Source organism: Macaca fascicularis, chromosome 4 (assembly GCF_037993035.2).
Source record: "Macaca fascicularis isolate 582-1 chromosome 4, T2T-MFA8v1.1".
Classification (NCBI taxonomy): domain Eukaryota; kingdom Metazoa; phylum Chordata; class Mammalia; order Primates; family Cercopithecidae; genus Macaca; species Macaca fascicularis.
The window spans coordinates 65,995,082-66,019,131 of NC_088378.1; the positions used below are offsets into that span (position 1 = coordinate 65,995,082).

The window sequence follows — 24,050 nt, forward strand, 5'->3', positions numbered from 1 at the left end:
TTCTGAGGATTAAGTTAAGACATGTAAAGCACTTAAAACCTTGCCTAGTAGAAGAGAAGTACTATTTAAGTGTCAGCTGTTACTATTATTATCTCCCTGAGATCCATGAGTGGCAGGATGAGTGAGCTCAACTGGACCCTCTTGCAGCAACTGGAAAACAATAGAGATGACTGGTGTGAGGGAAAGAGCCCAGGATGGGAACCAGGGAATGAGAGCTCCCATTCTGGCCCCTGCCAGTGAGTTCCCTGATGATTGGCAGGTCCCTCTTGCCTCACTAGTCCTCAGTTTTCCTCATCTGCAAAATAGGAGCTGGGATTAATTTGTACCTAAAGCCCCCATTTAGCTGTGAGCCTTTTGTGAGTCTCCGATCCTTGCAACTCCACCAGGAGATGAGGAGGGCAGAGACAACATCTCAGTCCACACGCACAGGAAGGAGCTCTCCAACCCCCAGAAGGAGGTAAACACCATGACTCTCAGCTCCTCCTCTCCTCCCACCCACCCTGACCAACAGCCCCCAAACTGACTAAGCCCGCACTTGACACAGGACTGGGGGTGTGCTGTGGGGCCATGTGCAGTCTGACCATCATACCAGAACTTCCCTGAGAGTAGGAGTATGTGTTGTTTTTCTTATTTGTCTCCTGTTTCTTGAGTTTATGGGATGCATCCCACTTGGCCATGGTGTATAATCCATTTTATATGTTGCTAAATTCAGTTTGCTAGTATTTTGTTAAGGATTTTTCCATCTGTATTCATAAGAGAGTTGTCTGTAGTTTTCTTGTGAAGTCTTCGTCTGGTGTTGGTATCAGGAGGTAATACTGGCCTCATGGAAGGAGTTGAGAAGTGCTTCTTACTCTTCTGTCTCTTGAAAAGTTTGTGAAGAACTGGTGTGAATTCACCTTTAAAGATTTGGAACAATTTGCCAGGAAAGCCATTTGGTCTTGAACTTTCTCTGTGGATATTTTTTTGATTACTAATTCACTCTACTTATTACAGGTCTATTCAGATTTTTTACTTTTTCCTTGGGTCCGTTTCAGTAGTTTGTGTCTTTCTAGGAATCTATCCATTAAACAAATTAGAGACAAATTAGAAGCAGTCAAAGACTTCAGTGAAAGTCAATAGGCACTTGGAGTAAGCCCTGAAGGGAAGAAATTGGTATTTTGTTTAAACATTCTGTGAAATGCACACGCCAGCCGAGAGAGCTGGGAACCTCTAGCAGAGCGAGTTTCAGCATGAGCCCCGCACTGTTGCTTTGCTTTCTCCCGCTTTGAGTCATATTAAGGCCATGAGAAATACACAGACCAGTTAATATCCAGGAATTGTCAAAACATGGACAAATGATCTGAAATATTTCAAGACAACAATACAAATTCTCTGGGGCAACTATAACATTTCTCTCCTTTGATTTGCTTCGGCTGCCGGTAACAGATATCCCAAGCAACAAAGACCACCACAGACTGAGCCAGCACATCATGACCAGCAGTGCCTGGCCGAAAGGGTCCCGAGGCCCTATGGTTTTCTGGTCTGTGATGCAGTGATAGACACCCAGGGCACCCACCCTCTGTGCTTGGAAAGCCTGCAGCACCATCGCTAAGAGCAAGTGGTCTGGCAACTTGCCAAGCAATCCGTCATCTTCCTTTTTACTTATTTCCTGTTTTGGATATAGTTAGATCTCAAAATCAATAAAAGAGTTTTTGCATTCCAATCCCCAATTAGACAGATGGGAAAACAAATACACAAATCCTTTAGTGTTAAATTAGTCAGAATTGCAAGCTGAACTTCAAGCCATTCTAAGAACGGCACAAAATTTATTTGCTCTAGAAGCATACTGTGGCCAGGTGGGTCTCTGCTGAGGTTTAGCACTCTAGAATGGACAGAGCATTGGTGATACTGATACTATCATTGCAAGAGTATTAGCAACCTGCAAGATAGCCTCGTTTTACAAAGGATGAAACTGAGACTTGCATATGTTGAGTAACTTGCTCACAGTCACACAGCTAGGAAGGCCTATGTGCTTTCTTTTTTTCTTTTTTCTTTTTTTTTTTTTTTTTTTGAGATGGAGTCTCACTCTTGTCACCCAGGCTGGAGTGCAGTGGCACAATCTTTGCTCACTGCAACCTCCACCTCCCGAGTTCAAGCGATTCTTCTGTCTCAGCCTCCCAAGTAGCTGAGATTACAGACGTGTGCCACCATGCCAGGCTAATTTTTGTATTTTTAGTAGAGAAGGTGTTTCACCGTGTTGGCCAGGCTGGTCTCGAACTCCTGACCTCAGGAGATCCACCCACCTTGGCCTCCCAAAGTGTTGGGATTAGAGGCATGAGCCGCAGTGCCTGGCCCAGGTGCTTTCTGTTACATGTCATATTTCCATTTGAAAAGCCCTCAAGTTGGAAAGGTGACCCTCTTCAGACCTGGCCCTGTGTCTAGGAGCTGAGGGATAATTTATTACAATCTGTTGCTCCTCAGCCCAGGACACTCATTAGAATCACAGTACTGATCTCTGCATCCAGTTAAGTCGGAATCCCAGGGTGGGCAGCCAGGCCTTGGTGGTGCTATGGAACTGGAAAAGACTTTAATTGGCAGCCAGTGTTGAGAACCATCGACACAGCCTTCAGATTCTCTTGTTCTCTCCAAACGTTTCAGTTAAATGGAATAATTTTGAGCCATTATTTGCTTTGGCACAAATAAGTTTCTTTTATCTTGAAAAACCTTAGGTCAGTTTCATTCAAGTAACACATGGTCTATTCAGAGAAATGGGTATTCGGAGGATTTGAACAGAATGTGCTAGAATGTGACAGACCGTTGAGGGAGGGGCGGGGGAGCTTCGACAAAGAGCACTTAGGTTTCAGGCAAAGTTTCCTGGAGGGGATGACATCTGAGAATTCGCCACCCAAAGGCGGGAGGGATGTTTCAAGCAAACAAAGCACAGGCATGTGTGGGGCAAAGCGTCTTGGTGTTTCAAGAGGGGGTGCAAGTTGCGGGGAAGTTGACTTAGGCATGTGGAATGTGGGTGCCACGGATACCTGGGGGTGGTGGGGAGCAGCCCAGCAGGTAGCTGGATGGAACGCTCAGGGAAGGTTTGCTTCCGGTGTCGATAGAGAAATGGTCTGGTTGGTAGAAAGTCACTTGGAAACAGTGGAGACGTGAATCCCTTTTGTCAGCTAGCCTAGAAGTATCAGTCACTCCGGCATTTCAAAAAACCTGTAAGACTTACTCATGTTTGTCATCTGAGATACTAGTCCAATTTCATCTTACATGCTGGAAAATTATTTTTTGAAATCAGCATTCATTACATTTTCCTTTCTCTATGCCCACCTCTGCCAGCTGTGTCCCCACCAGTTCAAGTGAAGTTTCTCCTTGGTCTAATTGGACACAAGTAAGAACAACAGAATAAGATAATCCTGAAAGATAATGGAAGGAAAAGCTTTGCAAATAGCCTATGCAGTGGGGAGTGTCAGAGAACAGCTGTGGGGTCAGAGCACCTGGGCTGGCTCTGACCTTTGCCAGCCCTGACACTTTGGGGCTGGGTGATCTTAGGCAAGTCACTTAATCCCAAGAGCCTTAAATCCCTAAACCGTAAAATGAAGAAAGTGATACTGATGTTCACCTCCCTGGCCTGTGGTAAGGATTGACAGAGATTCTATTTCCTCTTGCCATCAACAGTTTATGACCTAATAAACTGGAGGTGCTTGTTTTGTTTTGTTTTGTTTTTTTGAGACGGAGTCTCACTGTGTCGCCCAGGCTGGAGTGCAGTGGTGCAATCTTGGCTCACTGACACATCCACCTCCTGGTCTCAAGCAATTCTCCTGCCTCAGCATCCCAGGTAGCTGGGCTGCAGGCATACACCACCATGCCTGGCTAATTTTTGATAATCTTGGAAAAGCATAAGCAGGACCCCAAATCAGAACTCTGTACGTGGAGTAATGAAGGAGTTATTGTCCCCAGACATGGCAGGCCAGATTGCAAATTAATAAAGACAGAGAATTGTATTTATATAGAGCTTTGCAATTTACAGAGCACTGAGACATACATTTTCTAACTTACCCCTTTATTTATTTTATTTTATTTTATTTTATTTTATTTTTATTTATTTTATTTTTTTTTTTGAGACAGAGTCTCACTCTGTCACCCAGGCTGGAGTGCAGTAGCATGACCTCTGCTCACTGCACTCTTGACCTCCTGGGTTCAAGCGATTCTCCTGCCTCAGCCCCCCATGTAGCTGGGATTACAGGTGCATGCCACCATGCCTGGCTAATTTTTGTATTTTTAGTAGAGACAGGGTTTCACCATGTTGGTCAGGATGGTCTTGACCTCCTGACCTCAAGTAATCCACTTGTCTTGGCCTCCCAAAGTGCTGGGATTACAGGCATGAGCCCCAACACCTGGCCTGGAGGTGGTTTTTAAACGTTCAGTTGAAAGTATGTGCAAATTCTCCTTGCAGGGGCTCACTCACAGGAGGTTCTTAACAAATATTAATTTGTTCCAACTTCTTTTCCTCATTCCTTCCATCCTCCAATTTTGCCACATCTCCAAAGACCTCCATCCTGAATGGGGAACTAGGAGCTAGAGGGAAGGAGTTCTCTTTGATATAGTGACATGTCATGGTTCCACAAAGTTATGACCATGGTGGGATGAAATTAATCTGTGAACCAAGAGACAGATGTCATGGTCATTCAAGCCATCAGACACTGTAGGCAAGTGCCCATGCACTTTTCCAGGAACTATAAAAAAGTGTAAGACCTGGAAAAAAAATTACAAGCTCTAAAACATGAAAAGAAAACTGCAAAATCAAAATTGATAAATGCTTAATGTCTTTGAGACACATGAATATGTTAACTTCATTAATTGTTAAACTTAGCACTCATGAAACTTTTATGACAGTTTAGAAATGATTTGTACACTGGGTTTTTCTTACTTCATCAGAATCCCCAAGCCACATATATGATTACATGGAAATTGTTACCAATTACAAAGTAAGTTGCTCATAGATGAATAAATTTAAAAGTCTAATTAGCTTGGAGTCCCATGCCTTCCCCTTGCTGTGAGAAACCCAGGTTGCTTCTGGAAGAAGTCCTTTTGGTCTCAAGGCTTCTACCGCCTGTTGGACTACCCCAAGTGCCATGAGAACATCAGCAGGAGAGGATGAGATGTGTTCTGTGTGGCCCCACAGGTCACAACTAGGACCAGAGAGTGGGTCTGGGATTCAGACTCTACTCAATCCAAGAGGGAACGGCCCAGGACCGGGAGTCCCCACCCAGAGATGTCAGACTTGGGACAGGGAGCATCTCCTCGCAATGCTGGACAGGCAGTGACGCAATCTTGGCTCACTGACACATGCACCTCCTGGGCTCAAGCAATTCTCCTGCCTCAGCCTCCCAGGTAGCTGGTGGGATGAAATTAATGGCAAGGGCTGAACATCGACCTTCAGGGTCCTGTCCAGTGGAGGTCCCCTCCAGCAGACTCTTCTCTGTCGTCAGGGCTTTGAACCCATTGTGTCTAATCAACAGGCCAGTATCACCAGCAGATAATGTTCCACTGGACTGTACATTTACCGGCCATTCGGGCGCCTGGCGAACAGGCCTTTCTGTTGCTTTGGTTGTTCTTTATGGGCTTCTGTGGTATAGGGACCGTGCTCACAGGACTGTGGAAACATGCAAGCAGGGCTGGCACTAAGCAGAACATGAGACCCGATGTTCTTTCCCGACTCTCCTCTTTGCAGTTCATCCACCTTCACACCGACACAGGGCTCAGCACTTCCCAGACTATACCACATGGACATACCACGTGCTGTTCCAAGCCTTCCACGTACATAACTTCTGCTAACCCTCACAGCACCCCTCTGAGCCTGCTACTAATATTATCTCCATTTTATAGATTAACAAAACCAGAGGAAGGAGAGCTTAAGTACAATTTTCTAACAAAAACGTCCTAATTTGACCCCAGAGCCCATGCTCTTAACCCTATGTTATGCACGTCAATAAAGAAACATCTACAGGGGCTGACTGTGCGTAAATTGATTTTCAGCCACACTCTTTCAGTCCCCACAACCCATTACCCTTACCCACGCTCCCCTGTGAAAGCCTGTGCTAGGAAGTTACCAAGCATTAGTCATTTTTACATGAAGGGGAGCTTCAGCCAAACTTCAAGGATTTATGAATTTCAATTGTCAATGAATATTTTACCTTCTATTAAAAATGCCTCAGGCTTTAATAATAATAATTGAGTGCTTCAGTGCTATTTGTTTAGCACATCTACCCGGAGTCTAGAATAGTCCCTATGATAGTTGGTTTCAGCAAATGTTGGTTAAACAAGAAAGAGAAAGAGAAAGGAGAGAGAAAGAGATCGTCTCCTGTGTGCCGGACACTGGGCTTAGTGCTTTACATAATCATCATCTCGTCTAGTCCTCACAAAACCATCTCATGGGGATACTCTGATTGCCCCATTGAGGAGACTGAGACTCAGGGATGTTAAGTGTGTGACAGAGATAACCAGTGGCCACGCCGTGATCTCACGCTTGGCAGTCTGACTCCATGGAAAATACTCTTCCTAACCCCGACACCAGAAGTCTCCCTGGTAGGCCTGAAGGCTCCTCCCAGGGCTGAGGAAGCCACACCCCACAGGCTTTCTCTGCCCAAGGATGATTAATCGGTTGCGGTCAGTCACAAAACCAGGCTGTGAAACCGAATGTGCAACCTCTTCATAATCTAACCTGCAACCTGATCAGCACATCTATCCAGCATCAGCAGTTTCCTCTCTGTTACAAATGACAGTGTTAGTCGATGACACATTAAACTCACGCTTTTTTCTTTCTACTTGCTCCCTGAAGTCAAAACCATTTGTAGCACTTCAGACCAGTCTAGTTGAGATCAGGCAAAAGGCTTGTCCATGTGGAAACATGTCAGTATCCATGTGAATTACTGACCTGGCCCACGGGTGATCTCTGCTGTTACACTGCTTAGAGTTCTTTCAGTTTCTTTGGGCCTGTAAGTTATTGTTGTCATCCAGTTGGGATGCTTTAGGCCCTTACGTCTTCACTTTTTTTTTTCTCTGCCTTGATTCATTCTCCTTGCTCCTGGGACTCCAGTGATACACGTGTTAGACCATTTGACCTTGACCCAGAGGATAGGTCCCTGAGGCTCTGTGCATTTTCCTTCAGCACCTCTCTCAGCTCTTCAGACTGGATAATTTCTCTGGATCTCTCTTCATGTTCACCGGTTCTTCTGCCATATCCAGTCTACTGCTAATCTCATCCAGATAATTTTTCATTTTGTTTATTATACTTTTTAGTTCTAAAGTTTTGATTTGGTTCTATCATATTTTCCCATTTCTTTGTATGTCTATTAATATTTTGTTGACTACAGGACATTTTAGATACATGGTATAGAAACTGTTGATGTTGTTACCTGACGCCAAAGAGTGTTGCTCCTGTTACAGTAAGCAGTTCAGTTACTGGCTGGTCACCTTGAACATGTGTCGGCTTATATTATATTTTGTTAGTACAGATCTGTGGAAAGTCCAAAGTGTTTTCCAGACTTCTTTAATTTGTTGGAACTCAACCTCCAAATTATGTCTTCTCTGAAGATTGTTTGGTTTCAAGCTTTGTTAGGATGGGCCTGGGGTCTTACTTTAGGGCATGATTCTTACTCCTAAGGCACAGCCTTCTGATGTCTTTGGGATCCTAGGGGTGTTAACAGTGTGTTGGAGGTGTTCATGACATCAGTGTCCCTAATGCACTACTTGTCTCAACCTCAAGTATCTCTATTTCTCTTTCAACCCCATTGCAGCTGCTGTCTTATAAGCCTTGGGGCAGAGAATTCTCACCCTGCACATGCACAGCACAGCCTTTGGCTACAGCCCTTGGAACCCCCACTAGGACTTCTGGTCCTCCCTCTCTGAATGGCATCCTCTTCTCCAGGTTCCTGCCCTGCAGATCCAGCCACTTTGTTTTTCTCACACTCCGACCTCTGTTTTCTCTATAGCCGAACAACTGTGGTCTGCTCAGACTCCAGCTCTGTGCAGTGGTTGGGGAACTTTCCCCAAGAAAAGAACTGGCTGGTTGTGGGGCTTACCTTGTGAGTCTCCCTCCCCTCAGGGATTACAGTCTTGCGCTGCCCGTTGTGCGCTACTGGAAACCATTTGCCTCCTGTACTTTGGCCAGTTTCATATACTCCCTTATATACAGGCTGAAAGCTGGTCCAGTGTCAGTTCTCCAGCATTCCTGGAAGTAGAAGCTTTGTCTCTATAATTAGAGGACATGTTACAACTCATGTTGCCATATGTTCCAGACATGGGCTGTTTGCTACCCACTCTACCACAATAAACACTGGATTAGCCATGTGGTAGGACTACTCTGACCTAAAGCCATTTCCAGTGCTTACTTTGAAGGAGGAGCCTTTGGAGACAGATTTAGCATCAGACTCAGCATGTTCCATTTGCAGAGGAGAGAAAGGCTGGAGGGAAAGAGGCCCTGGGTATCTTTGGTCAAATTTTTGCCTGCCATTTTATTTTAGGACCAGTATCTGGATAAGAAACGTATTTCTTGAATGATAGAAAATGTGTTCCTAAGGAAATACACAGTATCTTAGCAATTAGAGATAAAGGCTTTATAATTTTACATCTAGATAAACACCCTGATATTGCAGGTCAAAAAAATTAGATAAATATTGATAGAAAGCTGACATCAAAGTACCTACTGAGGTCTTATTTATGATCTCAAGAATGGGAAGATCCAGTGTTAGCGTATCCTCTCTCACGAGTAGGGGACGGGGGTGGTTATTCAGTGCCTGTGAGATTTTCCCTCTACTACAAATTCTCAAGGAAGAAAATGTTAGAGAAGCAACATGTGGCATCTAAAGCAGTAAGATGATGCATGTGACCCCAAGTATCTCTTGCCCTCTGAACCCCTATGAAATTCCAAGGAGCCATACTAGAAGTATGTGCAAATAACTCAGAGCCAGCCGAGGACCACATTTTGATTATTCCTGCTTCCCTCATTATTGGCTTTTATTATTAGCTAACATCGAAGTTCTATCTAGGACAATGTATATGCATGACATACTCACGACATCCAGTTATGATCCACTTTTTAGTGTGCATACCTCGTTTGATTGTCAAATAATTTAACTTCTGTATAGCATTGATGTCATCGTTTATGCTTGTATCTGGCACTTGTTGCTACAAAGGTCCTTTGGGATCACATGCTAAATGCAAAGATAGTAACGTGGTGCATCATTGCTACAATTTTGTTTTTAGAAAATCATTTACCATATTTACTTAACCTAACATTTTAAATCCCCCAATCCAGTATCAAAACAAGATGAAACCAGCAGTTGCATCATTTATTAAACTAGTATCACAGAAGAACGCTCCATGTAACCTGAAAAATCAAAGGTAGAAGGAAAAAAAATAACTTAGGCAAACGTAAATGATAATGTTAAATAAAAGAATACAAAAAAGCTCTCCTTCGAAACTGCACCTACATTTTAGGTGGACTTTAGAAGATTGTGGTGTTTCTATAACTGTCAATAAGCATTCATAAGACCCCAGAACAGAGCTTCACAGCCAAGCAGAAATAAATGATGCCTAACGCTAATGCTTTTGACAGAATCGGAGCAAAAGAAATACATAATTTCACTCACTCTTAATTTGTACACAGGCCATCTAGAAAGCTCCTAGTTTTGCTTTTAGTAGCATCTGTACACTCGGTTTTTTCAGACAAGAAGTCAGCTAGGGTAAAATAAAATGTATTCCAACATGAGCAATTTTATATGAGAATCTGCAGAAACAAAAAGTAAATGATCTCTATGGCGTTTTTAAATTGTAACATTAAGTGCTAATGTGTGTGACATCCAGACGTCTGAAACCATAAACTGCTTTGCAAGTTAAATGCTGACGCTTCATTTGGGCAGTAAATCAGTTGTCACAGTGACTTACTGCAATGACAGCAAAAGCTCCAGCACTTTAGACAGTGGGATTTTTATGCTGCCAGCAGAAAGGTCTTTTCATAGACACTCTTACAAGAAATCAAGCTTCTATTCTATTAGCATCCAGCATTCGACCAATTTTTGACCTTAAAAATTGGTCATGTCATATGATTCAACCTAATATTTGATAAATATGAACTTTTAAAAGGTTGTTTTGGAATAAAAACATGAGTATCTCAATTTGCTGTTCAGAGTAGATGGACTGTCACTGTCAGATATCCAAGTGGTCGGCCGTTTTTCCTTAGGATTTTATAACTGGTTAGATCAATTCAAGCATACCCAACGGCTTCTCGGTGTTAGCCACCAAATTATAAGAGAAAAAAGCGAGCGGTGATGTCTCCCTCTACTGGCAGAAGATTAAAGGGTCCTCAGATGAAAAGCCAGGAAGCCTGGGTGGTGGAGGGAAAAAGGTTCAAAGTAAAAGAGAGAGGTAGAAAGGAAGAGACAAGAAAAAGAGAAGACGGAAAAAGCAGAAGTGGGAGAGAAATCAATGCGGAAAAAGGATAGAGGGAAGAGAGTTGGTGAGTGCAGAGAGCAAGAAAGTTAAGTAGAAAAGTCAACAAGAAATGGGCAAATAAGAATTAGAAGCAAAAGTTACAAAAAAAAAAAAGAGAGAGAGAGAGAGGGAGAAGTGTAAGAATATTTGTCATGGTCATCTCCACAGTAACCCTGAAAATATTGGCCATTTTCCCCCATGACTTTCTCAAATGGGAATTACAGCCATCGTCCTTGGAATTCTGGCAGAGTGGAAAATTAGGAAAAGCTCTTTTTAAAAAATCAGGTATCCCTGAGTCATTTGATATCTAAGTTTTTTCTAAGAAGCATATGTTCAAAACAGGTGACGTTTTGAGAGCATTTAATGAGAATTGTAAATTCCAGTCAGTAGAGTCATTGCACTACCCTTGGTTGGAATCTGACAAAATTCTGCTCTGTCCACGCCAGTGCCCTCTTCTGAGCCAACAGGAGATTTAGATGGGTGACACCCTGCAGAACAGAGCCTGGTCCCGGTGTGCCCCAGCTGAGATTTGCCTTCTAAATGGAAATCGGTTTGAATGTGGCAGAGTGTCTTCAAAGCTGTGAACTACACACAGGACTCAGACACTTAGGTGCCTGGTGCCAGTGGCCCTGCCCCCTGCTATCACCTCAGCAGGAAAGCTGGGGAGGGCACAGACAGTAGGCTCATGGTTGATATGAAAGCCTTCCCTCTATCAGGGGAAACACCCATAGCTAGACTTAAAAAGACAGTCATCTTTTAAGATGTTTAAACAAATCTGCGTAGAAGAGGTGCTTATCATCGGGTAAGTCAGGGTTCCAAAGAGTCATTTGGAAAACATTTCTGAGTGACTTCCATATAGATTTTTTAAATTAAATGGCTTACAGGCTGGGCACGGTGGCTCACACCTGTCATCTCAGCACTTCGGGAGGTCTGCGGATCACTTGAGGTCAGGAGTTCAAGACCAGCCTGGCCAACGTGGTAAAACCCCATCTCCACTAAAAAAAAAAAAAAATACAAAAATTAGCCAGGCATGGTGGTGCATGCCTGTAATCCCAGCTTCTCGGAAGGCTGAGGTAGGAGAATTGCTTGAACCTGGGAGGCAGAGGCTGCAGTGAGCCAAGATCGTGCCACTGCACTCCAGCCTGGGTGACAGAGTGAGGCTCCATCTCACAAAAACAAAACACAAAAAAATTAAACGGCTTAGGCTAAACTTTTTCTTTCACAAATATTATTTCACACCTTCTTCAAGTCCTTAAGCCTTTGACAAACTCAAGAGCATTTCCAACAAGGTCCTGGCCAGTGAGGCCCACACAGTGTTTACTCCAGTTCTTAACGAGTCGTAGGTAGAGCATGGCAAAGTGCCAATAGGTATGGCTGGAGTGGGCCAGGATTGGAGCAGTCTGAACCATGCCATGGGAGACCCCCTTTAAGAAAAAGCAAATCTCCATGAGATATGCTTTTTCTTAAGTATGCAGAGAACGAGGCCTTGGAAAGAGGCTGTGTAAGTAAAGGAGCCTGAAGCATCATTAGGTTCCCAGTAAAGCCACCTCTAGGGCTGTTATCTGTGTTTTAAGTTAGCAAAGGATGTTTGCAAATAGAAGTCTCCAAAGTGCACCCAACTCTGCATCAACCCCAACAGGGAACACAAGCTCTCAGGAGCTTAACCAACCGCTGCTGACAACCACCTTCTCCGAGAAGGTTCTCACGGGTGTGCAGGAGCTCTTTGCAGGCTTAGGTGGCAGAGAGGTGATCAGGGGAGAGGAAAAGGGCCAGTAGCTGATGGGGTAGTGCAGAGTAGAAGAATGGACAAGAGAGGGGGAAAAAGACAGAAAGTGGAAGAGAGCCCACCTCTCCCCAGAGAGGGAGGGTGAAATAAACACAGGGATGAGGAGAGCCCACCTCTTCCCAGAGGGAAGGTGAAAGAGACAGAGTTGGGAGGAGAGGAGCCCTCGTCTGCCCTCAGGCTCCTACTGTGTGACCTTGACCATCGCCTCTAGCTCCACCCTCAAACATATTTTTCTGTGAGTCTGTGAGAGTCAGTCAGAAGTACTTGGGCTGATCCCTAAAACAGAATATGCCAATTAGTCTTCAGTGGAAAAGACTTTCTTCAGGTCAACAGAGACAAGCAAATCTAATTTGCAATTTCCTTATTCCTGAGAGCCGGGGGGTATTGTGTGGACAGAAAGCATTAGGATGAGTGAGGGCTCCAGAGGGGAAGCTTGAAAACGAGATGCCTTGGTCCAGCAAGAGCGCTGGCTCGCCAGCCGAACTCTCTGAAGCGGCAGCTCAGTCCTGGGCTCATTCCCAGGCCCGGCCTGCTGGAGGCTGTGCGCAGTTACAGGAAATGGGAGTGCCGCTGTGGCTCAGCTGCCTCTGTCAGGAAGAATACGAAACGGTGATGTTCATAAAACATTCTTTGCAAAGCTCAGTCTATCCAAACCCTGGTATAGTTTCCAGAAGGTGAATGTTTAATCAGTGAGGCTGGTCTGCCTCCACCTCTGCCCTGTCAAGACTGAGCCCATGTTCTGAGCAGAGCTGACAGCATGGGAGAGTGCAAGCAGCCTACACAGGCCACAGCTCTCTGCAGCCTGACAGCCTCCTGCTCAGTAGCCCCCACCAGAAGGGACCTGCACCCTGAGCTGAAATTCCCTGCAAGACAGAGAAAGCGACTCTGTTGCCCACCTGACAGCTTGGAGAAGCACCGCTGTGGCACAGATGATTCTGGTGATGAGTAGAAAAATGAGTGCATTAAAGGATTGTTAACACTTCACAGTCAGCCCCTTCCAAGTACTTTTTATTTATTTATTTATTTAGAGACAGGGTCTTGCTCTATCGCCCAGGCTGGAGTACAGTGGCACGATCTCAGCTCACTGGAACCTCTGCCTCCTGGGCTCAAGTGATTCTCCTGCCTCAGCCTCCTGAGCAGCTGGGACTATGTTTGTGTGCCACCATGCCCAGCTAATTTTTGTATTTTTTTGTAGAGATGAGGTTTTGCCATGTTGCCCAGGCTGGTCTCGAACTCCTGAGCTCAGGTGATCCTGCCTGCCTTAGCCTCCCAAAGTGCTGGGATGATAGGCGTGAGCCACCGCGCCCAGCCCGCCTCCCAAGTAGTTTCTAATGGCCTTTCCTTTCCTCTGAATAACCCCACTCCCCTCCGCTCCCCCGGACCCCACTTTGACACCTTTCTTTCTCAGGCTTTACCCAGCTTCTCAGTGTTTTGCAATTTCACTACCCGGGTTGAAGCCACAGAAAAGCAAGGATCTTCCGTGAGACTTGCTTGCCCTCTTCATAACTCCACTATGAGCTTTACTCTTGCCTAGGACCTAGTCTTTGAGCATCTAAAACCTGCAGATTTCTGAAGACTGCAGCCCCTCAACCTGCTCTTCTAGGCTGGAGGGTGGCTCAGGGGTGGCCTGCCTACTACTTGTGATTTTAGAAAGAAACCCATGAGGAAGGGAAGGAAGCGTGCACTGCACGAAATAAGCACCTTGGGATCGGCTTCGGCTGAACTTCCTCCCTCCAGTCGAGGCTGTATTGTGCATGTTGGCCCTGCACGGCTCCGGCTGCAGGGGTATGAGCAATGGCAGTTCTGGGCATGTCTCTTATCAGGAAGAGGTTGGCACACCTAAATCACAAAGCCATTGGTGAGTAGTTCTTAAGTAACTCTAGCCTTCTGATAAAGAGGAGGCGATGAAAGACCAAATAACATTTATTAAGCATCTGCTGTGTCAAATGCCTAATAGTGGAAAGAGGTCTACCCCAGCTCCAAATCCTGGATCCATCCCTTACTTTCATCTGTAAGGTCTTGATCGTGCTGCCCAACCCATCCGTGTCCCAGGGTCTTCATTTGTGAAGAGGGGAAGCAAGCTCGTTGTAAGAACTCTGCAGAAGTGGAGCGGAGCAGCCAGTTTCAAGCTTGGGCACAGAGTCCCAAGTTGCTCCCCTAATATCCATGCCTATTCCTCCTCCTTCCCATCGAAACACTGCTCCTGAATCTCACTGAGAAGGTGCTGCACAGGCTTAAGTTGAAGGTGTCCAAGTCCCGTTAAGTATCTTCTAGCTGTTCTGAAAGTTGCCCATAGTTCAAGGAGAGGGTCTGCAGAGCTATCGGGGTGCCCGTTGCATAGGCTGAACAAGTGCTTACACTATCTTCTTGGCCCAGTGAGCAAAGGGAAACAGGACACAAGGCAGATGTCATGTGACTTAAGTGGAAGAATAGGAAACGTCTTCTCAAGTGTGGGCATTCTCAGACCACAGAGGCTTGGGGAATGGCTCTTGAAGCTGTTGGAAATTTAGCAGTGGAGAATTCTAGGCTTTTACCAAACAATCTGATCAGACCCTCAAGGGCTTCTGTCACCCATGTACTTTTCTCTCTGTTTTTGGTGGTAAAATAGACACGGCATAATATTGGCCATTTTAACCATTTGTAAGTATAAGTTCAGTGGTATTAAATCCGCTGATGTTGTTCTGCAACCACCACCACCACCCATCTCCAGGGCTTCTTCATCTTCCCTGGCCGAAACTCTGCATGCCTTAAACACCAGCTCCCTCCTCCTCCCGTCCCCCACCCCAGCAGCCACCATTCTTCCTTCTCTCTAAGAACATGACCCTCCAAGGACCTCGTATCAGTGGAATCACAGTTATTCGTCTTTTTGTGACTGGCTTGTTTCACTTAGCATGCTGTCCTCAAGGTCCACCCATCTAGTGGATGTGTCCGAATGCACTTCCTTTTTAAGGCTGAATCACTAACATTGTGTGTCTACACTGCACCTTGTCCCTGCTGTCGTTCATCAGTGGACACTTGAGTTGCTTTTGACTTTTGACTTACTATCAATAACATTGCTATGAACACGGGTGTACAACCCCTGTATTTTTAAAACAATGTGGTTTAAAAAATGGTTTTCAGCATACAAGAAACAGCCACCCACTGCTGTAGGTGGCCTGTGACTCTGTCCAAGAGATTTTTCAATTGTGTCCTTTAAATTGGGAACCAAGGCCACTGGCTTCATGATCAGTGCTGCATGTTATGACCGGGCACCCGTGGTAACTTCATTTGAGCAGAGGCGATTGCAGCACCAGGCCCTGGGTGTCTCTCCCAATGCACCTGGGCCACTCTACGCGCTCCCTGCCTGGCTGACTGAGGTGTCACTAACGGTTTCTCTCTTCTCGCACCCCGCCCTCCCCGCCCATGCCCTGTCCCCGTCCCTCCCCACCTCTGCCCCCTCCTCTCCACCTTCTCTTTGCTGGCGCCTCCCGCTCTCCAGTGCGACCAAGACCAGTGCATTCAGAGCACCAAATTCGTTTTGCAGGCCGCGGCCACCCCCCTGCTGCAGAGCGAGCCCAGCCTCACCAGCGACGAGCTGCACCTACCCGGGAAGCCTGGCCTGGGCACGCCCTGCGCTAGCCTCACACTGGGCCCGCCCACGCCGCCCGCCTCCATGCCCAACCTCGCCGAGGCCACGCTTGCGGACGTGATGCCCCGGAAAGATGAGCACATGGGCCACCAGTTCCTGACGCCCGATGAGGCGCCCTCGCCCCCCAGGCTGCTGGCGGCGGGCAGCCCCCTGGCGCACAGCCGCACCATGCACGTGCTGGGCCTGGCCAGCCAGGACTCCCTGCACGAGGACTCTGTGCGCGGCCTGGTGAAGCTCAGCTCCGTGTGACCCGTGTGGCCCCAGGCTGGGGAGGCACCAGAGGCTCCTCCACGGGCAGCAGGAGTGAGCGGAGGGGTGTGCTCCACAGCGACTCCCCCAGCCAATGCCACGGTGGAGATAACAGCCCCAGGTCTGGGGGACAGAGACCACTTAGAACGGCACAGGGCGGCCGGCCCCGGATGCTGAGAGCTTGGTTTCATTTGAATTTTCTTCCCCAACCTGAGTGCTTTGACACCAATGGAAACAGAGAAGTCGCTGCTTTCTTTTGGTGGGCCTGGGGACGGGGACCCTCCAGGGGTAGAATCGGAGTGTGTCTGCCCGCCCTCGTGACAGACACACGGAAGGCTTCTGACGCTTGTGGCCAGACTGCAACTGCACTTACGTGTTATGCTACTAATATTTGAAACAGACATGCCATTCCATTTGTTAATTTAAAAAAAAGGAAAAAAAAAATCCTAAAGGGAAAAAACCGACCAGGTGTGGATCTGCATGCCACGCTGCCGTCTGTGTTACAGTGGTGTTGCTGTTTCCAAGGAAGTGCTGCTTTCTTTTTCTTTTTTTAATTTTGTGAATTTTTAAGTGCTGTTTTGTTGGAAGACAGTGCAACGAACCGAGACTGATGGACAGTGTCCTCACTCAGCTTATTGGGCTGCGGCATCTGTGGAAAGGTGGCACCAGGGCTGCAGAGGGTGGCTGGGGTTCCGTCGTGTCGGGGGTCATTTCACCTTCTGTTTGGCCGCTCGATGAGGTCTCGTGTTGAGGTATTGTGTGCCGCGCCCCCCACAGTCTTCACCTCCGTGTGTGATGAAACTTCCCGTGGACAGCCAATAAAATGACGTCCTCTGTTATTTTGGATCTGCGTACAGTTATCCTTAATAGCATAAATGAAAACAAAATCATCCAGATGGGGAGAGTTTTTTCTTGAAATATCCCTAGTGAGGAATAGTCCCCAAACAACCAAAAGTCAAATCTTTGAACTGGGAGATATTTATAGAATGATTTCTTAGATAAGAGGCGAGCTTTCCATCATGTTTTTTCTTTAATTCTCTCTTTTTGACACCATCTTAGTGGAATTTGCTGTACGTTTGCAGTTTGCCGCGCAACAGTTGATTGGAAGTAGGGAGAGGGGAGGGGACGCTCAGGGAGAAGGGGTTCTGTCGGGCGTCTTCTGGGCTTCCCTCCGTGTTAACGTGTCACTCAATCCCAGAAGTGCAACTTGAGGTCCTAGTAAAGGTATCAGAAAATGAGGAGGAGAAATCGGCTTACGGTTTGGGCTGAGATCACGTAGGTCATCATCCTTCCCTGGACACTAATCAGAATGAAATTAAGAAAATGACCACTTTGTTCACTTTCATTGATCGCCTAGAAGGGAACTGGCTCTGGACTTAGGGAGTGTGTCACTATGGAGGCAGCCGCAGGGGACACAGCAACTCCTCTCCTGACTTCTTTCCAGACCATAAATCTAACAGCTAAAGCTACTCAAGTTCAAAGCCATGGCCCTGCTCCTTATAACCATATGAAAGACAAGGCACATTGACCATTGATACAAGTAACCCCAAATGATTTGCATTTATGGAAAAAGGCTATTTCTCCTGGGAAAGAGTTGCCATTTTATATAAAAGAAAAGAAGATAGGAAAAAGAAAAGCACCCAAGTTTTATTTGGAATGAAGGCAATTCACAGGTCACAAAATAATTCATGCTCGAAAGGCCTGCAGAGTTCTTGCACTGTGATATCTTGGAGCCATCTTTGTTTTCACACTGCATGCACGTATAGAAAATGGAATAGGTCCATTCTGTGTAACCAGTTTTGATTTTTTGAACCACCTAACTACTTGTACCCACCTGCAATTTGTAATTAGTGGGGCAGTGCCGTCCTTACACAACCACACACGTGCACAGGCACCAACTCACAGGGATTCTCCTTGTCCACGCTACCTGTGAGGCTAAAGTGACAGCCCCACAAAGGAGCTTCCACAGCTTTCCAAACCGTCTCTGCTCCTTGCCTCCTTCCACCTGCTCCCCAGAAGCCCCAGGAAGGAGTTGGCCCTGATGAGAAGGGTGTTCCACGGGTGACCGTGAATCCAGCTCAGCCCTCACTCCGGTCCCATGTGTGGCCCAGTCCATTCCCAACTCCTTCCCCTGGAAAGGAAAATCATGGTCTTCAGAGGCCTCCCACTTCTAACATTTCCTAATTCAGTGGTTGCCGCTCTCCTGTGACCAGCCCTTCTTCCCACCTCATTATGAAAAAATCCCAGAAGCCAGGATCACCACTCACTTGTCTTCACATAATGGACATTTACTTAATATTTATTATCAATTTCCCCACCTCCAACCCTGTCCCTGGTACACACTTGGCATCATTTATCCAATAGGGGATTGGGAATTTTGGCGAAATGAATCAAGGCTATTCAGGGTCAAGAGGGAGATTAACTTGAATGGGCCAATTTGTTAGATTATTAATGTCTTAAAAACCAAAACCAGAGAGAAGCCCACAGCCCTGTCCTCTGTGGCTTGAAAAAGAAACCCAGCGTCAGAGGAAATGAGCGATGATGCCCCCAGGGGCGCCCACTTCTGTTGGGCAGGAGGGATGGTCGGGGGGCAGCTCACCTGGCGAGGTGATGACTCTGCATTTCCCATGAACCTATATGTGACACGTACATAAATATGTATACACTTATGTTTGTAAATGTTGAATGGTTCCTTCTAGCTGTGGCTGAGTAGATGGTGGTGTTTCTAGCTTCTTTCAGTGTGTTAGCGATTGATTACATGCTAGCTATAAAAAGTAAAGTAAATATTTTACCATGCTATTAAAGCTTGGACCATTATCAAACACACACAAACACACACTCATTCTGCTGTTTAAAAATTCGTCTGCGTTCATTCTCCCAGGAGTCCCCTGGGGGGACCACAGGTTTCCCGGCACTTGAAGGCTGAACTGAGCATCAGTGCCCTGGTCCGCAGGAAGCAGGGGGATGCTGCAGGAAGGCGGCAGGCAGCCTGCATCCGGGAGGGCACAGTGACCTGTCACTCCGTTCTGCAGAAATTGGCCCAGCAATCACGTTATGCCCATTCAAAAGATGCTTGTTCCAGCTTTCAAATGTGATGATTTCAGCCTGTGAGGACAATGCCATGTCCCCACCCTAAGCCAGCAAAATGTGAAATCTCTGTTCTGGCCCAGAATGGCACAAGGGAGGAGTCTTTTCAGAGTTCCATGCCACCCCGCAGCTTACTGTGGCCTTCGCCTGTTCTGTCTAGGATTGCCAGCTGGGGCTCCAAGTGAGGAGCAAATGCATTTTATGAGCCATGTTCCTGCGGAGACCTGATGGGCCAGGCCCTCTGTGGCTTTGAAAGTCCCTAAGCTCTTCACATCCTTGGCCTGGGCCTTCTTGTCTGACTCAACAGCAAGAAAAATAAACTTGCCAAAATTGGCAGTAGTTGTCCTTGACACAGGGGCTTGTGATGGCATTGCCCAGAAAATGCTGGAACCAGAACTGGTCAGAGACTTTGACGGGCACAGCCTGGCGGACTATTCCCAAGGGTCTCAGGTCTCTGCCCACCCCACTACTCTGCAGCAAATGCTTCTCTTTTACCTGACTTCTCCCTTCAGACCTCAGCCTACAACCATCCTCGTCATGCCAGGAACCGGCTGCTTCTCAGCCTCGGCTTAGGGTTTTGAGTTCACCAGAAGGGATCAGGGGTTTGCGTTAATATAAGGAATCTTCCCAGAGGGAGTTGCCCTTCATTCATCCACAAGAGTACATTGAGTTCATTTAGTTCTTGACCAAGTAAGAAAAGAATAAAGGAGAACAAATATGGAATAATCTTTTCTAATTAATGCCTTACTACTGTTTTGAAGCTGAGCCTAAATCAAATCAATGTTTACATTTTCTATCAAGTACATATGAGCTGTGGGAGTCTAGCATATTCTTGTCCAAAAGAGAGAGACTTTCAAATGAATTCGTATTCCTCCTGGTCCCCTCCACCTATTGTGGAGGTCTGCATGTGGTGTTGTATGCTGTTTTCCAAGGTACCTCATTTAAAAAAACAAAACAAAACAAAAAAACACTGCCTCTCATTTGTTCCCTTAAAACATCTCTCTCTCATAAAACTAAGTTATCATTGAAATATTAAACGATCTGAAGCGTCTTTTTTTTTTCAAATAAATGTCAAAGATGGTAATAGTTTGTAAATCAGTAAATCCTCTGTCCATCTGCCCATTGTCCATGGTCCTGATAATGAAGCCAAGATGGATTTTCACATGTAAGTGGTTAGTCCATTAATCCAGCCATTAAAAGTAGTTGGGAGATTGAAGATTAGGTGGTTTCTGGAGCAACCGAATTTGCAGCTGCCACAAAACTAGATAAATGGCCACAACTGGAGTTATTTTTCTATCTCATAAACCCCAGGAATTACACACAGAATGGACTGAAAAGCAGACAAGCATGTTGTGCTATTGCAGAGACTTTTCTACCCAGCAAGTGTTGAATTTTTAAAAGAAACTTAATATTGGTGATGAAGATATGAATGGACAACTCTCTTACTTGCCCTCGATGTTTCAAGATGCCTGGTGAAACCGAGAGGCCACATGGCATATCCAAGGAGACATGTTTTCTGGGTTCTATATGAATAGAGATGGTTTAAGCCTGCAATTTAAAAAAAACAAAAACAAAAACGGTTGAAGCCCTGCTAACTTTTTCCCAGAGCATTCTGGGTTGATATTTCACAGTCAAACGTTTTGGCATGAGGAAAAAAAAAGCATTTTAAACTCTTAGTGAATTCAAAGCTCTAAATCCAAACAATGGTGAACACATGTACATAACATTTCATGTTTTCAGAGATATGTATGCTTATTTAAGTGCCTTTCATGTTTTAATCAATGTTTGCAGAATTTATCTTAAACCTGAGATGAATTAAAAAATCATTTACCTCCTTCAATAAAAACTGCTAATGGCATAAAATGTAAATTTCAATCTTTATGAGGTAGATATTGTCTTGGTCAACAAGATGTAGGGAAGGGGGCAATCGACTTGCACTTGGTGAATATGCACGGTGTGGACACCCATCTGTATAAGAATGAGGGTTTTCTGATCATAGATATCAGATTGGTTTCCTCAGCTGTGGTTCTCAACTGTTTCAGTTCTACTTTAGAGCAATGCAGAAATTTAAAGTCCCTAATCCAACATGTTCTATATGCCACCTTTTAACACATACGCATGTGCGCACGCACACACACGCACACACACACACACACACACCCCATCCTCACCAGATAAGAATTCTGTTTGGCTACTTATAACAAAATCCCCAAATAACAGCAGCTTAGGAAAAGAAATGTCTTTTCTGTTATGCAAAACAAGTGCAGTGGTAAGGCAATCCAGGGACATTGTGGTGGTTCTGCAGTGTCATCAGTGTCCTGGCTTCCTTCTCTCTGTTCTGCCATTCTTAGCACTGGCTTTCATCCTCAAGGTCACTTCATGGTCACAATACAGCTGCTACAGCACCAGCCATCACAGCCATATCCTTAGGTTTTCTATTAAGTACATATGCGCTATACATATGAGTCTAGCATATTCTTGTCCAAAAGAGAGAGACTTTCGCCGGGCACGGTGGCTCAAGCCTGTAATCCCAGCACTTTGGGAGGCCGAGACAGGTGGATCACGAGGTCAGGAGATCGAGACCAACCTGGTGAACATGGTGAAACCCCGTCTCTACTAAAAAATACAAAAAACTAGCCGGGCGAGGTGGCGGCGCCTGTAGTCCCAGCTACTCGGGAGGCTGAGGCAGGAGAATGGCGTGAACCCGGGAGGCAGAGCTTGCAGTGAGCTGAGATCCGGCCACTGCAACTCCAGCCCGGGAGACAGAGCGAGACTCCGTCTCAAAAAAAAAAAAAAAAAAGAGAGCCTTTCAAATGAATTTCTATTCATCCTGGTCCCCGCCACCTATTCTGGAGGTCTGTGTGGCATTGTATGCTGAAAGAAGGAGAAACGGGGAGGAGCAAAACAGGCACAGACACTTATGACTGCTCCCTTTAAAGAGATTCCCAGAAACCCCAATCTATGATTTTTCCATGATCGAAGTTAAGTCACATAACCACAGCTGGCTAAAAAGAAGGGTGGGAAGCATGGTGTTTTAGCTGGGCACATTCCTGCTCCAAATAATATTGGAGTTCTGTTGGTCAGGAAGAAGGGGGACATGAGCATCCACTAGATAATCACAATAGAAAATTCCATCTCCTCCATTAGTGCAAGAGTGAGGCCCTCCAGCTAGAGCTCTGTCATCCTTCTCCTGTCCACTAAAAAGTTCTGCCTCATCCATCTACTGTTCTCTCCCTTCATCTATCTACTGTTCTCTCCCTTTACAGAGCATTCCTACCTGCCAAAGTAGGCTTGACCCCATCTCCTGCATGACCCAGGACCTGGCCCCTTCTCTCCTCCATGACCCCGGGATCCAGCCCCTACTCTCCTCCATGACCCCAGGATCTAGCCCCTTCTCTCCTGCAAAACCCAGGACCCAGCCCCTTCTCTCCTCCATGACCCCAGGATCTAGCCCCTTCTCTCCTCTGTGACCCAGGACCCAGCACTTAGGCCATCCTCTCCTCCAGGACCCAGGTCCCAGGACCCAGACCCTTCTCTCCTCCATGACCCAGGACCCAGTTCTTTTATAATCTCTTGCATCTTCAATTTCTTCCCACCAGTTGTTTCTGTAGGCCACCATACCATACTGCTACTTTGAAAACAAACAAAACAAAAAAAACTCACCTTCCTTGTCTCTCTATTCATCTTTAAGCACTCATTCCTCTCATTGGCTTGTCTCTGTTCATCTTTAAGCACTCATTCTTCTCATTGCCAAGTATCTCAAGAGTGGTCTGTCCTCCCATCTTCCATTTCCTCACTTCCCACTCTCTGTCAGCTTCCCTTCCCAGGATGCTTCTGAAATGCGCTCTCCATGATCTCCAGTGGCAAATCCTGTGGCCTGGCTGCATTCTCTTTTAACATTCCTGAAGCATCTGACACGGTTGAGCACCCCGTGCCCCTGGATCCGTGCGGCTGTCTGTATTGCAGGAGGCAGACAAGCATGCAGGTGGGCGTCTCTGATGCTTGTATGCAGTGCTGTCTCCCTTTGGCCTGGGTGACACTGCTGTCTTTATTCCAGCTGACGTCTGCTTGCAATCTGCTTCCTTCTCACATCCCGCAAATGAGGACACATGGCAAGACTCCTTTCCCTGCCCTTTGGCCTTTGCTCTCTCCTCTATTCCCCTGCAGAGACTTCACCGCTCCATTGCCTTCTACTCCTGCCTCTTCTATGGACTCAACTCTCCAGTGGCTGTCACCCTCCCCCAAGGACTAGCCCCACAGCTGAACCAGCTGCTTGCCAGGCAGAAGGAGGTTTAGCCAGGAATCTGGTTCCCGCTTGCCTGCAGCTGGTTCTGTAACCTCAGGCAGGTCACAGAGCCTGTGGGCCTTAGTTTCCTTGGCCACAAATGCGACCACTTCTGGGTACACCATGGTGTATGTTGGCTCCATGTTCCCACTTATATATCCCATCACCACTGCCCCAAACCCAAATGCTTGAGATTGGAGTCAACGTCTTTCTCCCCAAACTGGCCTTTATTTTAGTTGAAGCTTCCCCAGGAGAGCCCCAAGCTTACACCTCTGGAGAGGCCTTTGACTTCCTTACTCTGCAGATCCAGGCGGGCCTCAAGCCCTGTCACTCTTCCTCTGCAGGATCCACAGAATCTGTCCTCCTTCTTCACTTTATCGCCACCTTCACCATCTCACCCAAAATGTGATGATGGCTGCGAAGAGCTCTCCTCCTGCTGAATGTTCCTGTTCCTGCCCATCCCATACAACCCAGGCATGTGTCATCCCAGCCATTGCCAGGCCCGTGTCAGATCCCAGGTGTCAGACCATCCACAGCTTTTT

The 24,050-nt window shown here is 46.3% G+C and overlaps 1 protein-coding gene across 15 annotated transcripts in view; it reads left to right on the top strand.

Annotated features, from left to right (window-relative positions):
• The window catches only part of ZDHHC14 (zDHHC palmitoyltransferase 14), a 299,524-nt gene extending 282,549 nt beyond the window's left edge, over positions 1–16,975 (top strand). For 8 of the 15 annotated variants that reach the window (XM_005552194.5, XM_045391336.3, XM_045391337.3 and 5 more), the window contains one exon: positions 15,738–16,975. In XM_005552194.5, coding sequence (XP_005552251.1) covers positions 15,738–16,136 — 399 coding nt within the window. In that variant the 3' untranslated portion in view covers positions 16,137–16,975. The remainder of the gene's footprint in view (positions 1–15,737) is intronic. The other 7 variants (XM_005552195.4, XM_074037327.1, XM_074037336.1 and 4 more) reach the window with 1 other exon arrangement.
• The last annotated feature ends 7,075 nt before the right edge of the window (positions 16,976–24,050 follow it).